At 38.8% G+C, this 20,166-nt stretch overlaps 1 protein-coding gene across 17 annotated transcripts in view; it reads left to right on the forward strand.

Moving 5' to 3' along the window:
- Positions 1-20,166, forward strand: part of CELF1 (CUGBP Elav-like family member 1) — a 63,114-nt gene that overhangs the window by 26,339 nt on the left and 16,609 nt on the right. For 9 of the 17 annotated variants that reach the window (XM_030950607.1, XM_030950602.1, XM_030950604.1 and 6 more), the window contains 8 exons: positions 7,693-7,880; positions 8,651-8,733; positions 9,137-9,185; positions 12,309-12,443; positions 12,641-12,720; positions 13,129-13,290; positions 14,666-14,747; positions 17,725-17,853. In XM_030950607.1, the coding sequence (XP_030806467.1) occupies positions 7,703-7,880; positions 8,651-8,733; positions 9,137-9,185; positions 12,309-12,443; positions 12,641-12,720; positions 13,129-13,290; positions 14,666-14,747; positions 17,725-17,853 (898 nt within the window). In that variant the 5' untranslated portion in view covers positions 7,693-7,702. Of the gene's footprint in view, positions 1-1,761; positions 2,327-3,577; positions 5,692-7,692; positions 7,881-8,650; positions 8,734-9,136; positions 9,186-12,308; positions 12,444-12,640; positions 12,721-13,128; positions 13,291-14,665; positions 14,748-17,724; positions 17,854-20,166 lie in introns of those variants that run through there. The other 8 variants (XM_030950598.1, XM_030950599.1, XM_030950596.1 and 5 more) reach the window with 6 other exon arrangements.

Here is a 20,166-nt window from a genome sequence, read left to right on the forward strand (position 1 = left end):
GTGCTAATGTATTAGTCTACTGTCCTAGTGCTGCACAAGTACTCTCCTTGAAAACAGGGTGAGTGCACACTGTATGCCTTTGGAAAAATCCACATATACTAACTGAAGTTTTTTATCACTCTGTACATCGCACTATAGCTGACTGAGGTATTTTAAATTCTTTGGAGGTTTTTTATGTAAAAAAAAAAATTATTCCTTCCAGGTTCTGGAAGGAATAATTGGTTATACCTCAAGGTAATGCTGTGAAGGCTGTCAGCTTTCATACTCCATATTGACAATAGGGTAATGAGAAATTTTATGGTCAGAGATGGATGTTTTAGGTCCCTGTTAGGGGGTAGTCTCATGACCAGGCAATTCCATTTTTCTCTCTTTGGTAATGCCTATGCAAGCCTTTGTAGCATCATCACTGAAGCAGCAGATGCAGCTGCAGCAGGTCAAGCACTGGGTTAGCAACCTCATGCTGCTGTGTTAGCTCTCAGCTGTGCTCTAAGAAAGTAAAACTCAGGGTAGCCTCGTGCAGCTGTTCTGTCCCAGAGAAGCAGATCGTTGTCTGCAGAGCTGTGGGCTGCTCACATCGCAGAATTCCAATAGCCACAGCCCCGTGAGGATATTCACAGCACAATCCTGCATCCCCTCACAGGCAAGCAGGTGAAGAAGCAGTGTATCAGAAGATGAGAGTAAAAGTTTGTAGGCCACTGCCTTAAACTTTGTAGACTTCATACATGTGTTATAAGAGGGTCCTAAGTCTGGTAATTCAGCTTCTTCCAAGTTCTCATTAGACGTGCTGTCAGTAGCAGTCACTGGCAGAGCAGGACTCAGTTGCAGTTGGGGTGGGTTTTTTTTGGCTTCTCAGATTTGAACAGATGTTGTAACCTGTTTCCTGGTAGATAAGCTCTCATATTGCAGAGCTGCTGTCTGCCATTTGGTGTAAGCAGTCCTTGGGAGTGAGCCAGGTATTGTGTATATCACAGATTGAATTTGTTCATCAGTTGTGTGGTGGCATAGTGAAAGCAATTGCAAGGCATTATAAAAAGAAAGGAAAGTGTATATACTGGTTGCTGTCTATGCTGTCACATTTTTTGAAGTCCAGAGGTGTGGGGTTTGAGTTTTTTGGTTGTGTAGTTCATGGTGTTGGGGGAGCTCTTTGGGAGGATTTAGTGTTACTCACTAAAGCAATTGAATATAGTGCAGATGTTTTAATGAGCATTTACATCATATGTGCACAGTTCAGTTCTTGAGTAGCTTTAACAGGATAACTTGACAACTCTTCTTTTTTCTTTTTTTTTTTTTTTTTTTTTTTGCATAGTTTGGTGTGTTTTGTCCTAACACAAATGCATAGGCAAATTCCCACTCTTTGGTATGTTCTAGGCCTATCATTGCCATTCACAGAGATTCTGTGTGAAGTGTATGTTGTATAGCAGGAAGAACAGATAATCATATGTATTTGAGGAGGCCCATAAACAATTTGAGACAAAAATGTACCTGTATGTATTCCTTGTCTTTTTATAAGTTTCACTGTTTAGAATTAATTAGAATAACAAAGTTCCTTACTTCAGTGCAAAGTTTCATTTCCTTTTTCAAGAAAAATATTTCCTAACTTTTCAAAATAAATTTTGTATAATTTACTGCTCCAATTTTTATTTACTATCAAAAAAGGTATGTTTAGCTGCTGTTTCATTTTTCTCTTTTTAAGAGTACTTAGGCAGAGAAAGCCTCATTCTGCAAGCCAGAAGACTGGGTGACTTGCTGTTTCATCTGCTGGCAGAGAGCTGGGAGTCCTGGGGATTCTTCAGTCAGATGAAAGTTCATAATTCATTCCTTTTGAGCTTTCACAGAATTAATTGAAGTAGAAGCTACAGGACTTCATTCACAAGCCAGAGAAGTAGATCAGGAATGTATTGATGTACCTCAAATATTTTTCCCCAGAAATATTTTGAGGAAGGGGAGGGGGGCAAGAGCTCATAGTAGGATCTATTTTTAGAATTAAATTTATTTACCTGATTTGTAAAAATTCTTCTGCATCTACATCTCATTTATCTGCTCTCAGATAAATGCATAAGAGGGAGCACCACAAAACTTTGGTATTTCCAAGGTAAAGGCAGTTGTCTTCCCCTCCTATCCCTTTTCTCCATCTTCTGGGAACTTCTATCAAAGTTCACATAAGTAAAAGGTTTTTCAGTTAATTTAATCTGAATTGTAGGCAGCCCAAAAACTTCATGTATTTTGATGGCAAATTAAATATTCTCAATGTGTCTGATTTGTGTACCCACAGTGCATAACAGTCAAAGAGATTGGCAGAGGAAGAAACTGCAGTTTTGGCAACTAGGTAAGGGGCTTTTTGTACCCAGTGAGGCATGGGGAGACAGTTTGGATTTCAACACAAGCAGAAAACATTCTGACCACATGCTTACACGATCAACAATGAAATAACAAAATATTGACAAGCAACTGCTGTATTTTGATGCGTGTAACCTAGGGGCTATCAGTGTAAAAACAAAACTGCAATTCAGCAGCACTGTAAGAATCTGGATGTGCACAGATAATACAAGGGGAAGTTTATTCTAGGACCTGTCTCCTTCAGAGCTTCACAGTGTCTGATTTCCCCATAGCCTACATCCTTTCCCATAGCTTGCTCTCACCATGCCAGTAGTCCCACAGCTTCAGATTTGTGTATGCTGTCTGAGTACAGAATGTATAAAATAAAAGGTGGTAATATCTTCAGCTTTCAGAGTTAATTGCTCATTAAAACTAGGCTTTATTAGGAAAGAAAATATGGTAGAGGATTTTCGGTTTTGTGGTGAATTTTCAGGATTTTTTTGCCCTAGGATGTGATGTAATTCTGTAAATATAAAAAGCAAAAAGCTTTCAACGTTTGTACTCTGCAGTCTCTGAGGAGCACATATAATGACACATTCTGCAGCATCATCTAGGGCTTCAGAAGTGTAAAAATTGAGATCTAATGTGTAGTACATAGAAGTTTTTTAATGTTCATATTGTCAGATAGCACAGCGTTTAAATGTGTAGCTACAGTCCATGGAGCTTGGAATTTCAGATATTGTTTCTGTTATCCTTTGAATAGAAACAGTCAAAGAATGGATCTGGAAGCCAGCAGGAATTTGACATCTGAGCAAAAAATAAGTGTGTTTAGCTCCCTTATTTTTCTTTCTTTGTGAGAAATGGTTAGGATAACTTTTGTGTTTTTCTAATTTTAAAGAAACACTTTTTCCTCATTCAATTCTTATTTCTGTGCAGTAGTGAAATACCATGTTTTTCCACTCCTTTTGATATTTTCACAAGTGAAGTCTGTAAGTCTTTTAATTTCACTAGCTTGAAGCCTTCAGCTAAATAACACTAAACCAAACCCACTTGTACACAGTTTTGTCACTGAACTTGCCATCATTGCTTCAGAAGTATGGCACCCAGAGTCTTGGTTAACATATCTTCAGGTATTTATGCACCATTCTAGTATTGATTCTTCCTTTCCAACAAATTGTGCCTGTAGCATTGCAGTTTTGTCTTAATGGAACAAGAAGATAGGACCTTGATTTTGAGGAGCAGAGGGATGTGGGAACGGGTGGGCATAGGATCAAATTGTAATGGTGTAGTAATTTTCTTCAGTAAATCAATCTCAGTAACATTTCTAATCAATCTCAGTAACATTTTTTAAACCCATTTTGTAGACAATGTGTTGCCAGCGTTGTCTTTCATTGAACCTACAGTGAGCATGGCAGCTGGGGCATTTTACTGGCTGATGTAAAAAGCTAAAGATGGGTGAAAAACCAGAAGGAATGAGTTCTGGTCTTCCTGGATAGGGCCAGAATTTACAGTGTTGATCTATAAATTCATCTCACCTAGGAATCACACCCTGTAATCTGTTGTTCTAATCATATAAACCTGAAAAGTTTTTCTCTGCAGTCTCATTTTAGACAAGTGCATGAAATGGGCTCTAGGATCATTTTAACATTTGAATATTATTAATATGATGGACTTTACTCAACATGGTATTTTTCAAGTGGGAAGCCTGTAATATGTGTCTAAAGGTAGACAGAACAATTTCATTTATTGAAAGCTGAAAAATTGATCTGTGCTCCCTAATGCCTATTTGCATGTTCTTAACAATGGTGCTTAGCAGATAGTTTACACCTTTTTCTTTAAAGAGAATGCTTTCTTGCATTTATCACATAGTCAGAGCATGCATGAAGTAGTTACTGTTGAATATCTGATGTGTGAGAAATGTATGTCCTCTCTTATTTTGCAGTGTACGCATATGTCTTTGTATTACAAGGCCTAGCTCCTTTTAATTAACCTCACTGCTGGCAAAAGATAAGAAAGGTTCTCTTATAAATTTTTTTTTTCAGGGGTGGAAACATTATTTATGAAAAAACCAACTGACATACTGTAACTGTGCAAGCTTAAATAAAGCTATGTATACTGGCCAGTCAAAATAACTGCAAGTACATATTGCAGCCATTGACAGAGGAGAAAGATGTGATCACAACTTGCAGTCCTTGATGCTCTGAGAGGTTATTTTGTGGTTATAACAACCGTATATAAGGGTTGCTGGTCTCATGTTAGACTCCAATTAACCATTCCTCCTGGTCATCTGCTTCTGCTGCACTCACTCCACTCAGTCAAATATTTCTGCATTTCACAGTGTATCCAGTTTTATCCACATTATCTCCCCATTAGTTTGGGTATTGGAGATTTAACAAGAAGCCTGCATTGTATATATAAATGCATCTCACAGTTCCTTGATCAACGTGCTATGTCTGTTTTAATGATGAAGCAGCTGAGATGTTGTGATCAGTGTTCTCAAAGATTATAAAATGGTTTTCAGTAAATCACTGAGTTTTTTCCCTTTCTTGGTCATTTATAGACTCTGTATATCTGGATTTTTAGACAAAGTGTTGTTTCCAGAACAATGTATGTTTTACTTCTATAAAAGGATTTGGTTTTGATGTTCTGTGGTTGTTAAGGAATTTTGAATAATCTGAGCTTTGATTGTTCTGGCAGGTTTGGAGAAAAATTGTAGTTGGCATTTTGTGCCATAGAAGTTGAGAGTGTCAATAGTAGAGCACAAGGGGAAGAGAGTGAAATCAGCTATTAAAAATGTTTATGGTGAAGAAACCTCTTGACTTCACACCTTAGTATTGCTGAGTTGGAAAGTGCTTGTCTGAACTTCAAGGCCTTGGTCTGCCATTTTGGGAGATAAGGAGTTAGTTGGGGGTGGAAAGACTGGAGTTTGTATTCTTTCTGCTCTGTTACCCATTGCTATCTTCATGGATCTGACACTCTGTTTATCTGACAGTGCACTCAGTACTGCTTCGCCAGGGAAAATTGCACAAAACAAGCCTAGTGCATCAGCATTTTCATTGTGTATTAAGCTGAGCCTCCCTTCACATGGTCACATCCCCTTTTTAATCTGGGATTCCATGTCCCTTTCCCAGTCCAGCCTGTTTCTGTGGTGTCTATTGCTGGTCTCCCTGAGCTTCTGTTTCTGTGGTTTGAGTGTTTTTTGTGTGGCTGAGTGTTAAGACCTGCAGGACTTTTGGAAGTGGTGTTGTTGGGGGGTTAGGCAGTACATTGATTTAGTGTTAGGAGTTTGTCAGAGAGTGAGGTGATGGCCGCGTTCAAGTTGGATTTCCTCCCAGAGATGATGGTGGACCATTGCTCCTTGAATGCAAGCCCTGTGTAAGTATTTTCTCTTTATGTCTAAGTTATAACTAAAATGATAGCCATAATTGCTGTCTCAAGCCCCTGCTGTCTGTTGGGACAGAGGGGGACAGGAAGGAGAGATAGGACAGCCTGCAGTTTGTTTTCTTGAAGAAATCATAGTGGTCATGGAAGATTGATGTTGGTTTCAAGATGGGGGGAAAATGGTCTGATAATTGTGGTGATAAGGACTAAGGAGGAATAAAGCTGTTTGATGACTAAAGCTGTTTATTGTATGTTACAGGTACTGATATTATAACATGGATTGTTGAAATTACTTGTGGGAAGAACTGTTTCTATTCTTCCCTATTAATGACTCCAGACTAAACCTTTTAATTAGGAGTAAAATATTCCTTGAATACTGTTGAGGTCATATTAAGAGTTGCCCAGTTAACAGGAGCCATCTTGTGCTCTTGAAGCTACCCATGGAAGGCAGGGCTGAAAATTATTATTGGATAGGGTAAACAATTTCCAATTGTTCTTAACTGAAATGAAAAGAGGCAGTTTACATGTTTGTAAAGGGTGTTGTTTCCCTTGGCTATTTGGAGAAGTGCTGACCCTTTCTGATTAGAAATGTGAAGAGGAGTGAAAGCATTTATGATTAATCTCTTCCCTTCTAGTAAGGAGCTTTGTTGTTTTTGAGGTCTGTTCATACAGCTATGAAATTATGAGCTTTCCCTAACATCAATTTTTTCCTTAGGTTCTCAACAGCAGTGTATTGATGGGGAAAAATACTAAACAGTACTGGGCTTGGATTTTTTTAAAATTCTTTTCAGGGGGGAATACAATTTCAGATGGACAGTGAGGAATACTGTTTACTATCGTGCAGTTAAAAAGCCATTCAAACTGTCTTCAAAGGAACAAAGCAGAGATGAAGGGAACTGACTGCTCTGGAAGAAGACCACCTTCAGCAAAGAGTTTGGGGGTAGAGGGAATCATTGTATAGTTGCTGTTCCACTCCCCATGTCCTTTCTAGATTATGCAGGGATTGGTCAGCAGTTTTAACCAGCTAATCACTATAGCTGCAATAGGATGTTGTTACAGTCAGACTTCTGCAGGGAGAGGTGCTCTGGTGTACCAGGCTGGGGGTACTAATAACAGACATCACACTGCACCTAGCAAATAATGAGGAGTCAATACAGGGAGCAGTGTAGGACTTGTCAACTGGCTGGGTGGAGCATAACACAACTTCTATTAATAGGGTGTAAACTGCTCATATGGCTAGACAGAATGCCTTGGAACCTATTGAGGATTCCCATACTCAAAACTTCCGTGTTGTTGTAGTCTAAGTTACTTTTTTTTTTCTCTGTTAGAACCCTGACATTATTGAACCTGATTCAATCTGTGACTAACTGGATTGTTCAATCCCAGCCTTTTCATGTACAATTTAAGCCTCATTTTTTGCCAATTATTGTTGAAAGCTCCCTAGTTTCACAAAGAAGTACTTTCTTGTAAACATTTAAGGAAACTTACCATTGGATCAGTTTATTCTCTTTCTCTGTTTTAAGATGGATCTTCACCTTGGGAAACAGTTACAATTAGTCTCATGTAAAAATGTACAAGTCATAACATTCTCTCATTTTCGATGCTTACTGATAACTTTGGTAGATTGTACGTAGACTGAGCTTAGGTTCCTTTCAGTTCTGGTTTCTTTTTACATGGCTGAGCTAGTGTTAGTTTTCAGTTATCTCAGCAGATTTATATCCTGAATCCCAGATTTTGACTACATTATGGGAACAGAGTTTTAAACAGCTGTGTAGAGTGTGTTTCATTTCAAAGTACATAGCTTGCCAGTAAATGTGAGTGTACTCTGGTATGCATACTGGGAATGTACAAGAGTTCCTTTTTATATGTATATTTTCATCATACACATTTATATATGTGTAGAAAATTAATTTTTCTTTAATTTTGCCATAGGCATGCTTTTGTTTAGAATTTGTAGGAAGATATAAACCAGAAATTTTTTTTTGGTTTTTTTAGTGCAAAGAAAATGAATGGCACACTGGATCACCCAGACCAACCTGATCTAGATGCTATCAAAATGTTTGTGGGTCAAGTCCCACGGAGCTGGTGTGAGAAGGATCTCAGAGAACTTTTTGAACAGTATGGTGCTGTCTATGAAATCAATGTCTTGCGGGACAGGAGCCAAAACCCTCCTCAAAGCAAAGGTGAGAACCTCTGTACTTCTCTTGTGAGACTTGGGATTTCAGCCACTTTCACATAGTTGCATTCTTAGCTGTGTGCTTATTCAAACAGCCCTGTAGAGTTCTGTGTGACCAGATATGCATTCAAGCCCAGACTTTATAAAGCCTTTAAGTGTGTTTGTCTAATTATACTTGAACTGTGATCCAGTCATTAGCTGAGCTCAGAAAAATCATAATTTTTTTTAGAGCTCAGCAGTGATGGAGGTGTTTGAGGAGTATGGATTATAATTGCAAAGCAGAACATCCAGTAATACTGTGTTGATCCAGAGCATCACTGTGATGCTGTCATATGATCAAAATGTGGCTGAATGGGACACAATTTCAGATAAATACGAAATTGGGGTTTTAGTCATTCGTGTTAATCAAATACTTGTAAACATTAAATTCTTACTAAATTTTGTGCCTGCATTTGCAGTTTGGTTATATGCAATATTTCCTGTAAAGGTAGGTAAGATTTTGGTACAAGGAAATAATTGAGTTTGAAAATGAAGTAGCCAACAGATATATCTGTTTGTTTTAATGGTGTAGTAGGGATGTTGGGTCAGCTCTGAACATATTCTATTTTATTACATTTGGAAATCTTTCTTAAACTGGAGCACCTGCCTGTTTCAGCACCTAACCTCTTCTTCTTATCATACATTTAGCATTGGAAGGATGAAGTAGGGCTTGCAATTTCTGTACAGCACTCCAAGATTGGGTGTTCATTCCTGGCTAACAATTTGTTTCAATTGCAGGGTGCTGTTTTGTTACATTTTATACCCGTAAAGCTGCACTAGAAGCACAGAATGCTCTTCACAACATGAAGATCCTCCCAGGGGTAAGAGCAGAGCCCTGCTTTCTTCACAACTCTGTCTTGTTTCTCTGAGCTCCAGCACCACTGAAGCACAAACACATTATGTTGCCCTAAAATAATGTTGTAAAAAACTATTCAAAAGATCAGTGTTATGAGATCTATATAATAACAGAACTTATGGGAATTTTGGAGTATTTAAAAGAATGATATGGCAGTGAAGTGGGTGGAAATGGCTTTTATAATACTCTGAGGAGGAATGATGACATATAATTAGAAAAGCCTTTTCTTGCAATTTTGTAGTGTTACATATGCACCTCTCTTGAGGCAATTTAGGCTAGAATTTCTTTCTTTCACAATTGTTATGGGATGTATTCCGTATAGTATGAAGTGGATATATCTGGGATTATTTAATCTTTTTACATTTTAGATGCACCATCCTATCCAGATGAAACCAGCTGACAGTGAAAAGAGTAATGGTAAGCTTTACTAAAATCCCAGTTTGGTGTCATCATTTGGGCTAGTCAGGAAACTTGAGGATTTCCCTTTTGCTTAACGGCTTTTGATGAAGTCTTGAATTGGAGGCCTGGTTTTTTAAAAGAAAAAAAGTGAAATCAGAAAGGTGTGTTTTAAATAATAGGTAGTGTGAGTGATGTCTCTCAAGTTCCATGACTCAGACTATCTCTCCTGCTGCTGCTTGTGGTAGAACCATGTTGTCAGTTAGGGAAGCATCCAGTGAATTCTTCTTTGTACTAAGGTGGTTTAAATCTTTGCTGAGGACATGGACAGTGGGATTGAGTGCATCCTCAGCAAGTTTATGGGTGATGTCAAGCTGAGTGCTGTGGCTGATACCCTAGAGGGAAAGGAAGCAATCCAGAGGAACCATGGCGGGCTGGAGAGGTGGGCCTGTGCCGACCTCATGAAGTTCAGCAAGGCCAAGGTGCTGCAAACATGGATACAGGCTGAGTGAGGAGTGGATTGAGAGCAGCCCTGAGAAGGACTTGGTGGCTGAAAAAATGGATATAAACATGCAGTGTGCACTTGCAGCACAGAAAACCAGTCATATCCTGGGCATAGCTGTGGGATGATTCTCCCTCTGCTGTTATAAGACCCCATCTATTGTACTGCATCCAGCATAAGACATGGACCTGGGAAGCATGTTCAGGAAAAGGCCATCAAGATAATCATAGGGATGGACACCTCCCATATGAGGACAGGCTGAGAGAGTTAGGGTTGTTCCACCTGGAGAAGAGAAGGCTCCAGGGAGACCTTCTAGCAGCCTTCCAGTACCTGAAGGGAGCCTACAAGGGGGATGTGGAGGGATTTTTTATCTAGGAGTATAGTGATAGCACAAGGGATCACAGTATTAAACTGAAAGAGATTTAAGATTAGATTTGATGAAGAAATTCTTTACTGTGAGGATGGTGAAACATGGGAACACATTACCCAGAGGAACTGTGGGTGCCTCATCCTTGGAAGTGTTCAAGACTTTTCTGGATGGGGCTTTAAGCAGCCTGGTCTAGTCAAAGGAACTAGGTGATCTTTAAGGTCCTTTCTACACCAATCTATTCTATGATCTTATGAAATCTAGAAATCCTTTTTCAAGCGTTTGCGTTTGTCCAATGTGAAGCAAAGTCTGCTGCAGCTGGGGTGGGAGTCAAAAATACTTCTTTTAGCATACAAGAGAGGTTGGGAATTAATAGCAGTTCAGTAGAGAAAAAAAACTGAATATTTCTGCACATTGGCCATTTCAGATGGATTAAGAATTTATCATCTACCACTGGGTAAATGATCATTTATCCATGCATTTCCTTATGAGAAGTGCCTTTCCTTTATGTACCTACATACATGGATGTTCAAATGTGTCTATCTGTATTGCGGCAACCTAAGCAAAGAAAGCATTTAGTATCCTGTAGTTTCAGCCTTTCTAGGCTCAACCAAATTTTATTTTCTTTATTTGCAGTAGTTTGTCTTGCATCATGGAGAAGATAGTCTTGGTTTGGGAAAGCTTACCCCTTAATATAATAGAAAAATAAAAGATGGAATGTATGGGTGACATAGTAGGAGTAATTCCATCTGCAGACTTCTCCATGGGTATACAGGACATGTTCCTGTGTAAATATATCTAGAAAGGAGTCATTCTTTTGAAGTATTTTTAGGAGGAAAACAGAATAGGCTCTCTAAACTTAAAATGACCTTGCATTACATAGAAACACACGTACAAATATCCTGGGGAAATAATGGAAAGTTTAAAAAAGTATTCAGTGGAATTTTATGATGTTATTTCTGAGACTATTATTTAACTCTGAATGTTAATAAAAAGTGGAGGCGACAACAATAAATAAGAAAGCACTAGTTATGAGAGTATTTGAACTTGCCACCAAGACAAGGGATTCTGGATCTCTTGAACTAAAATGGTCTGCTAAAAGGATTTGAAAGCAGCTTTCTGCTCTAAGATCAGAAAATGAATTGGGTACAACATTAAGATTTAATGGCCAGTTAAAGTCACGTCTGCTGGAATAGGTTGTTGTCTTCCTTTCCAGCATCATAGAAGACTCAACAAATAAGTTGATTTCACTTCACTATAGCATTGAATAGGAGAAGACTTTTTTTGGAGCTTCAAAATGTGCTAGAGTCTTTATCATTTTATATTGTGATGAATGTTGTATAACTGTTTTATATTTTCAAGTGATGTTGTGAATAATTCACTTCATCCTTTAAGAGAAAGTGTTTCAGAGGTGATCAGCATCCTTAAATAAGTAAATCGAGAGTATAAAAATCTGCTCTGAATTTAGATTTACCCCACCCACTCAAGTGACCTTTAGCTGACATTAGTAACAACTAACTGAAAAATTAAGGGAAATGCCTTTCTGAAACATTTATTTTAAATAGTCTGCACACTGAAGGGTATTCTTCAACTCTAATATATCTAATAGCATCAGTATTTAGAGCTAAGAAGAAGAAACGGTACCACACAGTCCATGGTTTGACTTGAGGTGTTATTTTTGTGCTTTTGATGCAGGTCAGAATGGGCCTATCACTAACAGAAAGAAAAGTGTTCAGTTTTAGCAACTGCTGTTGCTTCCACTGTTGAGAGAGGAGCATGAGGAAATGGCATATCTAAATTTAGGTGATTGGCATGAGGCTAAGAAGAAGCTTTCTACAGTTCACTTGCTTGTTTATATGCAGTTAGGTATATGTTGGTAATCTAAAGATAGAATAAGCAGAGGAAAGACAATGAAAGTAGTGCAATAAACCACATTCAAGTCTTGCCACACCTAGAACTGAAAGAGATACAGGGAAGTGCTGAATCTGACATACTTTTTTTCCTTTTTTTTAACATTCCTGTTGTTCACAGACTTAACAGGCTAAAAATAATCAACAAATCATAAACATAAAATCATAAAACAGATATCTGTCAGGTTCATTGAAGTACCTCATATGCATCCTCTTAAACTAAAGACACAGTCCATTCCTGGGAATCTGGTTTGATAAGCCCATATCAAATAAATACAAAGGAAATAACTGCGGTTAACAGAGAAGACCTAAGATCTAGTAAGCACATATTTGCTGGTAATACTCTTTATCTTTTGCTTCCTTAGCAGTAGAAGATAGGAAGTTGTTTATTGGAATGATATCCAAGAAGTGCAATGAAAATGACATTCGAGTGATGTTCTCCCCCTTTGGGCAGATTGAAGAATGCAGGATACTACGGGGCCCGGATGGCCTGAGCCGAGGTAAGCAAAGCAAGAAGCTTTTTTGGCAGTTTGAGGATGCTGGATGCTGCCTTTTGCAACTCAACCTGGCATTTGAGCTTTTTCTTGTGATTCCCACCTACACCTCCTCCCTACCCTGTAAGCATTTTCGTTCCTGCATTTATCTCAATAATTGTGGAGATAGTGAACAACTTAATTTATTTTTGTTCTTTCCCCAGGTTGTGCATTTGTGACTTTTACAACAAGAGCCATGGCACAAACAGCAATCAAAGCAATGCACCAAGCACAAACCATGGAGGTAAAACAAGTTAGTGGGTGTCAGGAGCAGGTGTAATTGTCAGGCAGTCACTATGGAGTTTCAGGGACTAGAGAGCAGAGAGAAGGACAAGTGCAGTTCTGTGTTTCTTCACAAAAACTGCTCCTGGACCCCTTGTGTTTGTTTTGTTCTATTTTTAGAGTTGGATATAGAAACTTCATCTGCAAAGAAAATACTAAAATACAAAATAGAATTTAAAGCAAACAAGATTTTGAGCCTTTGATGAAATGTTCTGTTTGAATATATATATGTATGTCTGTATGTATGCATAGAGGAGGATATGTCTATATGTATGCATAGAGGAATTACTCCAATGACTGGGTCTGAATTCAGTATTTTTGTGACTGCTGGGGACAGCAAGTATGTAATTGTTTGAATTGCTATTTGCAGGGTTGCTCTTCTCCCATTGTTGTAAAATTTGCAGACACGCAGAAGGATAAAGAGCAGAAACGAATTGCTCAGCAACTTCAGCAACAAATGCAACAGATCAGTGCTGCCTCAATATGGGGAAACCTGGCTGGTCTCAACACACTTGGACCCCAGTACTTAGCAGTGAGTTTCTGGTTTGGGTTCTTTGCATCTCTTCAGGGATTGGAGTGTCTGACTGTCTTGCAGTGTTTAATATATTCATTTTTAGAAGGCTCCTGGAAGATAGGAGCTGGGTTCTTAATCCCCATTTTGTGGATCAGAAGGCTGAAATTGTGTTATGTGCTGTCATCTAGTTGGGATACTTTTATAGGAGGATTTCAACCCCAGTCAGAGTAGCCCTAGTTACTGAAACCTTGGGTTTTTCTTCTGCATTCTGTAGAACGTGCTTTTTCTTTATATAGTACTGCCTCAGCATTTACCATATAAATGCCCCTTTCATGTCTATCTGATGGCGTGGTTCTTGTATTCCTTCATAATTTTATTTTATTTCTGTCGTCCTCTTCCAGTGAACCCTGGAACAGTACATGGTACTGTCCAGATAGAAAGGATGGTCAGATTGGAAGCAGAGTAAATAAACCCAAACAACAACCAACCAAATAAAAGCAAACCCTACAGAAAATAGAGAGGTGCTATTCTGTTTAGCAAAAATTATGTAACAGAGGGTAGACTGCAGTTTCATTTCAGTTGATTTTGCTGGGTTCCTAAAGGATGAACTTTTCAAAAACTGATATGCTTTTACTCAAGAGAGTAAAAGTTGTCAGACTTAATATTACATGAATACTGTTGTCAGAGTAGCTCTGACAACTGTATTCATGTAATATTAAGTCTGAGGAACAGAAAAGGAAAATTTAATCTCCTTCTTGGTATGGTGTATAGTTGAAATGGGACAATTCTCTTACTACTTTTTTAGTTTTGGTAGATTGGAATTTTTTTAATAACAGCTAGTTAATAGAAAAAGGATTTGAAAATCTCCAAAAGCCTTCTGAGCTAAAGGTTGAAATGTCTTTTATGTCTGCTGTGCCTAAGGAGAGTAGAGGAGGTTCCCTCTCCTGGTAGCTCTTTCGTTTTGGTTTGGCATTGCCATTTGGCCCATGGTGGCAGTGTCAGCTGTACAGTCTGTTTTGAGGTAGCATATCCTTGGGGTTGGTAATCCTGCCTTAGGTGCTTTGAATAAGAATTCTCTCTCATTACTGATTGTGCTGGTTTTGTCTTGGTGTGTTGGCTATAATCTTCCCTCAGCACTGCTGATGTTGAGTGAGGAAAGCGTTGTGCTGTTGCTTTGGCTGCAAAGTGCTGCATGGGCTATGTGGAGCTTCACTGTGGTGGTGCTCTGGCTGTGTTGTTCAGGGAATTCTCTTTATGCTTTGCTGTGATGTGGTGCATGGGCTGCAGGAATTCATTTGTGACGGCGCTCTGGCTGTGGTGTGATGCAGTTTCTCCCAGAAGCAGAGCCAGCCCTCACTCTCACTCTTGTTTTGTTTTTTGGTGTAATGTCTAGCTTTATTTGCAGCTTCTTCAGCAGACAGCAGCTGCTTCATCTGGGAACCTGAACACACTGAGCAGCCTCCACCCAATGGGAGGTGAGTTTTCTTCCACCAGAAGACAAATTCAGTGCCAAACAAAAGAGAGCAAGGGTAGACAAAGTAGCCAAAAGGCTGTAGGCATTTTAATCTCATTTAAAATAAGAAGTCCTGTGTTTGCCTACTCCTTTGAAATGACAGGAATTCTCTGCTACAAGTGTGGATGTTCCTTCTTAATCTTACTTAACTATTGTCCCCAAGGTCAGTGGTGGTATTTCCCCAACCTCTGGCATTTAAAATTGTCTTCCCTTATGGGTAGCAAAAAGAATGGTGTCTGTATTTGTTTTCATCCAAACAGGTGCATATGTCAAGAACTGTTTTTTGACATAGGCACTCACTAATGCACATGTTTTTAGTGATTCTGGATTTTTAGTTTTCTCATTTTCAATACCCAAGAACAAAGCATTTAAGTTGGAAATACATTGTTGTTAGGAATGTGAGCTAGTGCTTCATTCAGATTCTTTTATTCATTCATTTGAATTACAGTTCATTATGCCATTACTGTTTGGGAAAATCAGCTTCATAGATAAGAGCCAAATTCCTTGCCGCGGACTGCTAGTCAGAATATTCACTGAGTATAGCAGTCCTGGAGCTGTAAATTGGTTGTCCCTTTTGTCTTCACACAGATGGGAATAATAAAACACATGTTAGCAAATCCTTTCACCACATTCTCTAAATTCTTCTACTGGCAGAGAAATCTATAGTTTTGATTTTAATACTGAAGACTTTCAGCTTTTCAAATTGCCTCCTGGAGTTTAATGGTAGTTGCCAGGATCACGTGCCCTTTCTGTGCAGAAGTTCATCCAAAAGTGTCTTTGTAGATCTGACTTGTGTTGGCTGGTGCACCCATCAGTAACAATTACAAGTGTTTGCAAAGTGCTACATTTTCATTTGTAAGAATTTTGATTTATACTGGAAGTTGATTCTAAATTCAGCTTGCTACGTTGACTACTTTCATGTTAGACCTCTTCAGAGCTCTTAGATCTAAGACCTGTGCAAAAAGCAACTTTTTTTAAAAAACCATTTCACTGATATCCTGTGTGGGGGTGATCTATAAATTATTTTGTTGGGCACATGATCCTGCCTTTCCTGCCTCTTGTGTCTGCTTAAAAACAAGATGTAATAAAAAAGAAAGTACAGCAGTAAGGACTGGGGCAGAGGGAAGGGGCTAACTGTCTGAGATTGAGAAGTTTCCAGGGTAATTCTTTCTTCACTATTAAGAAACAGAACAAAACAAAACAAAAAAAAAAGAAGGGGAAAAAACCCCCCACACCTTAAAACCTGAAATCCAGACATATAAAAAATGTGTTGCATGGTTATTCCAAATCTGATTCCCTACCAAAAAAGTTGTAGTTTTAAGGTCTTGATGATATCTCAGCTGATCTCCTTTCTTGAAATTCATAGAAAGAAAAATTAAGTAGGTTATTAGATCCCACACTTACCAGACTTTGCAGACAAAATTTAATCTCAATGCTGTTTGAAAGCAGATGGGAAAACAGTGTGATGACAAGAGGACAGGTGCAGTGTGCACATGACAAACTGCTTCAGTAAGGAACAAGCTGCTCTGTTCTTCATTAGCTCCAACACTTGCACTTTTAACCCTCTGTAGCACAATAAAAGCAAAATAGAAAACTTCTTTAGCTTTATGCTTTTATGTTATAACTGAATCTTGAGAATCTAAATAAAGGCAGAATCCGCTTGTTTTGGATACTAAATTTGCCAAAGGAAACAGATCCTGCCACAAACACAAAACAATTGAAAAAGAGTTTAAAAAACCAAACTATACTGAAGGTATTAGAAGTACTTTAGAAAATAATTTCTTTATAATGCATTGTCGCATTCTTATGTTGTCTGTTTACTGCTTAAATTACAGAACTGAGGTTTTAATTATTTGAGATGTGTGCTTTGCTCCCAAGGTCTTACTGAGTATCCAAAAGATGAGATACCACCTCTGCTTAGGATGTTCTGATGTTTTTAAATGAAGGGTGATTAATTTAGTTTTATTTCTAATTATTTTGGGAATAAATATTAGGGATTGTCTGAAGTCACATGAAGAGAGGAGGAATTGTTTAAATAATCAAAGGTAGAGACAAAAAATGGAAAATAATGGGAAAAATGAAGGGAGGCAGAATTGGAAGAATGGAGCTAGTCTACCAAGGGATCATTAAAATTCAGGAGAAGATCCATTCTAATGGATCCTCTGGCAGAAAAAGAGAGCAAAATACAGTCAGTACTGACCAAATGGTTTCATTCAGAAACAGTGGCTCAAAGTGAAGGTGAGTCAGATTAATAAATTGACCAGTAAAATTCATAAACACAGGGTCCCTTCCTTCCCTGCAGTATTCCTTGCTCCCTACACACAGCATGCCTGAGGTTTTGTTTTCCTTTCCAGTGGGTTTGACCAGCCTACACATACGTTGGTTGATCCTGTGGTCACGAGTTGCCACTTAACAATTGTCTCACAATTGGCTGTTGCTTCTTGGCTGCCAGGGGGACCAAACAAAACATGCTGATGCTCAGCTGATGGTGGGTTGAAGCCATGACTTTGTGGCCTCTGTGGTGTGAGGCCTTCATGAAAGAATTTTACAGTTACTGCTGTCCACATACAAAGAGTGTGGAGGGACATGAGGATGGGAGAAGTTGTTGGCCTGGTGTCTAGTCAAGTTCTGTAGCTCTCAGACCCTGGCTTAACTCCTATGTTTTGTTGACTGGAGAGAACACTGCTTGAAAATTTCTGTCCTTTGGAGTCTCCATCTGGCATGATGACTACCTGGCCTTTTCCAGAATCACACCTATCTGGGCAAAGAAAAAGATTTTCAATTGGAAGGAACTGCAATGTAGAAAGGATTGGTAACTAGTATTAAGCCTGTTGCTTTTAAGCTCGCTGCCGTTGGTCCCTGTGATGAGCTTGCTGTGTGTGTCACGGTGGGTGCCGCGGCTGTGCCAGCAGACACTCGCATTGCTGCCTGTGTTGCAGGACTGAACGCCATGCAGTTACAGAACCTGGCCGCCTTGGCAGCCGCAGCCAGCGCGGCTCAGAACACACCGAGTGGCACTGCCGCGCTCACCTCCTCCAGCAGCCCCCTGAGCGTGCTCACCAGCTCAGGTAAGAGACTGCCCCTGCTCTAGCCTGACCTGCATTGTCCTGGAAGCCCTTTCAGGATAGATGTCACCTGTCTGTCTGTCCCTTTTTGTCACTTTCATGTTGATCTTTAATAGAGAAGCAGTTTACTAGTGGATTCACTGGCCTCTGTTTAGGATAGATATCTTTGCCACTAGCAAAAGCTTTTTTGCCTGCTGTGTCTCTTCCTCCAAATGGTCAGATTAATTTAGAGTAAAAAGAATTTTTGAGGTCATCATGAAGCAGAAAGGTAGGTGACCTCCTTCCAGTCATATTATTACAATGTCATCACATATTTGGTTTATCTGTGATTTTAAGCAGGCACAGGTAAATACACCCTGTTCCTCTCAATATGGAAAGAGAAAATGCCTTTAGCATGAGATAAAGCATTCTGTGCACCAGAACAGTACAGTTTATATTCCATTAATGAAGACAAGGATATTATAACTTCCTCATGAACGTAGAATAAACAGACACCTAGCACTTCTACTGGAAAGTGGTTGTATAGAATTTATTGTATGAGTTGCACATAAAATTCAGTATCTTCCTTTTGCTTGCCTTTTTTGTGTTTTGTTTGTTTTGTGTTGTTTTTTTTTAACTTTAGGTTATGTACATTGACCAGAGATTCTAGAATGTCCAAGTAGTGTTCTTTTGCTGCCTTATTGTTAAATGTGATCATTAAATGCAACAAGCAAAAAACTAAAAATAAATTCAGTTGTGCTTATGGCAGACATACTAAGTTTTTATCACAAATGAGGATCAGTATTCTGCTCAGTTATTTCTATCCTATTTTGAGTTATTACTAAATCCTGGCATGAGAAGGGAGACCCTGTATTTTCAGGTTGTCAGTTTTCCAGCATCTCTGGCTTCTGTCCTACAGAGTTGACATCCTCCCCTGTGATTGTGAGAGACCAAAGAGGGTTGGAGGAGGGGGTTTTTCATTTCCACAGGTAGATTTTGAGTTGCGTAGGAGGACCAAGGAGCCAGGCTAAGAGATTATAAGGAGATTACAAGGAAAAGCTGTTTAGAAAACCTTCTGTCACATGATTGGGAGTTAAACCATGGGTGCTTTGCACAGTTTTCTACTTAAAGAAATTCTCAAGAAAGAATTAATCCAAATTAGTTCTGTTGCAGGACATTTTTTACATAAAAACTTTGTGGTCTGCAGTCATTAAAAGATTAAATTTTTAAACTTCTCTTGACTCACAATTATGTATCCTATTCTATAATTAAAAAATGAAAGAACAAACAAAAAAACTATGAAGAGTTCAGACTACAGAAGCGCTGCCTTCATAACCCACTAATGCTTCTTCATCATAAAGGAAGCATGAAAGTGAATATATCTGACAGTTTCTCCTATATTTCCTCATGCTTTGTCAGGTTACAATTTGTTGAGATTGGCATTTAGAACTAAGATTTCCCTATTGGCTGTCTTGTCTGATGACTGCATCAAGTTTGTTCTCAGTTTTGTTGAGGTGGAGAAGTGCTGGCAGGTTGTGAAGTTCAAATGTCAGATGTGCTAGAAAAAGCAGAGACAGCCTCTTCTCAGAAGTGTGCTGTGAAAGGACAAGGGCAATGGACACAAGCTGCAGCCAAGAAAATTCTGATTAGATAGAAAAATAAAATTATTGGCAAGAGTGATCAAGCTCAGGAACAAGGTGCCAGAGGGGCTGTGAAATCTCCATCATTTCAGAGACTGAGAATTCAGTTGGAAAGGACATTTTCAAATTCAGAGGTTAGATCAGCTCTGAGCAGACTGTTAGACAGGATAATCTACAGAGGTCACTTTCAAATGAAGTTATGCTACTATTCAGGAATTCTTTGGAGTTGGCTTCCCCTCTGTGAATTTTGGCTGTTCCACAGAACTATGCAGGTTCCTTTTTCCTTGATGAGAGACATACTTCAGGACTCTTCCATTTTTTATCATGCTCATGGAGGGGCTCAGAGGTGGGAAGCAGCCCATTTTCCAGTACTTTCTGTGCTGAATTCAAATAACCTTCTGATCATCGGTAATATCACTAAATGGTTGTGTGTCAACAATTCAGTTATCATGGTGGATCATTTGTATTAATATCCTACACAGATTTATCAATTAACTCTTCACAGGCCTGTAACATGAAGCAGGCACTCTTGCATTGGTCTTTAAACCTAATTTCAAATATAATTTTAAAGAGTAAAAATTAGCTTTGTTCAAAAGAAATGAAAAGTTTGAGAGCATGTTGTCTATAAGTAGTCACTGACATCAAATTCTGAAACAGTTCTAATGCCTTTTGTTAAAGGTATAAATGTTCTTCACCT

Source organism: Camarhynchus parvulus, chromosome 5, assembly GCF_901933205.1.
Source record: "Camarhynchus parvulus chromosome 5, STF_HiC, whole genome shotgun sequence".
Taxonomy (NCBI): domain Eukaryota; kingdom Metazoa; phylum Chordata; class Aves; order Passeriformes; family Thraupidae; genus Camarhynchus; species Camarhynchus parvulus.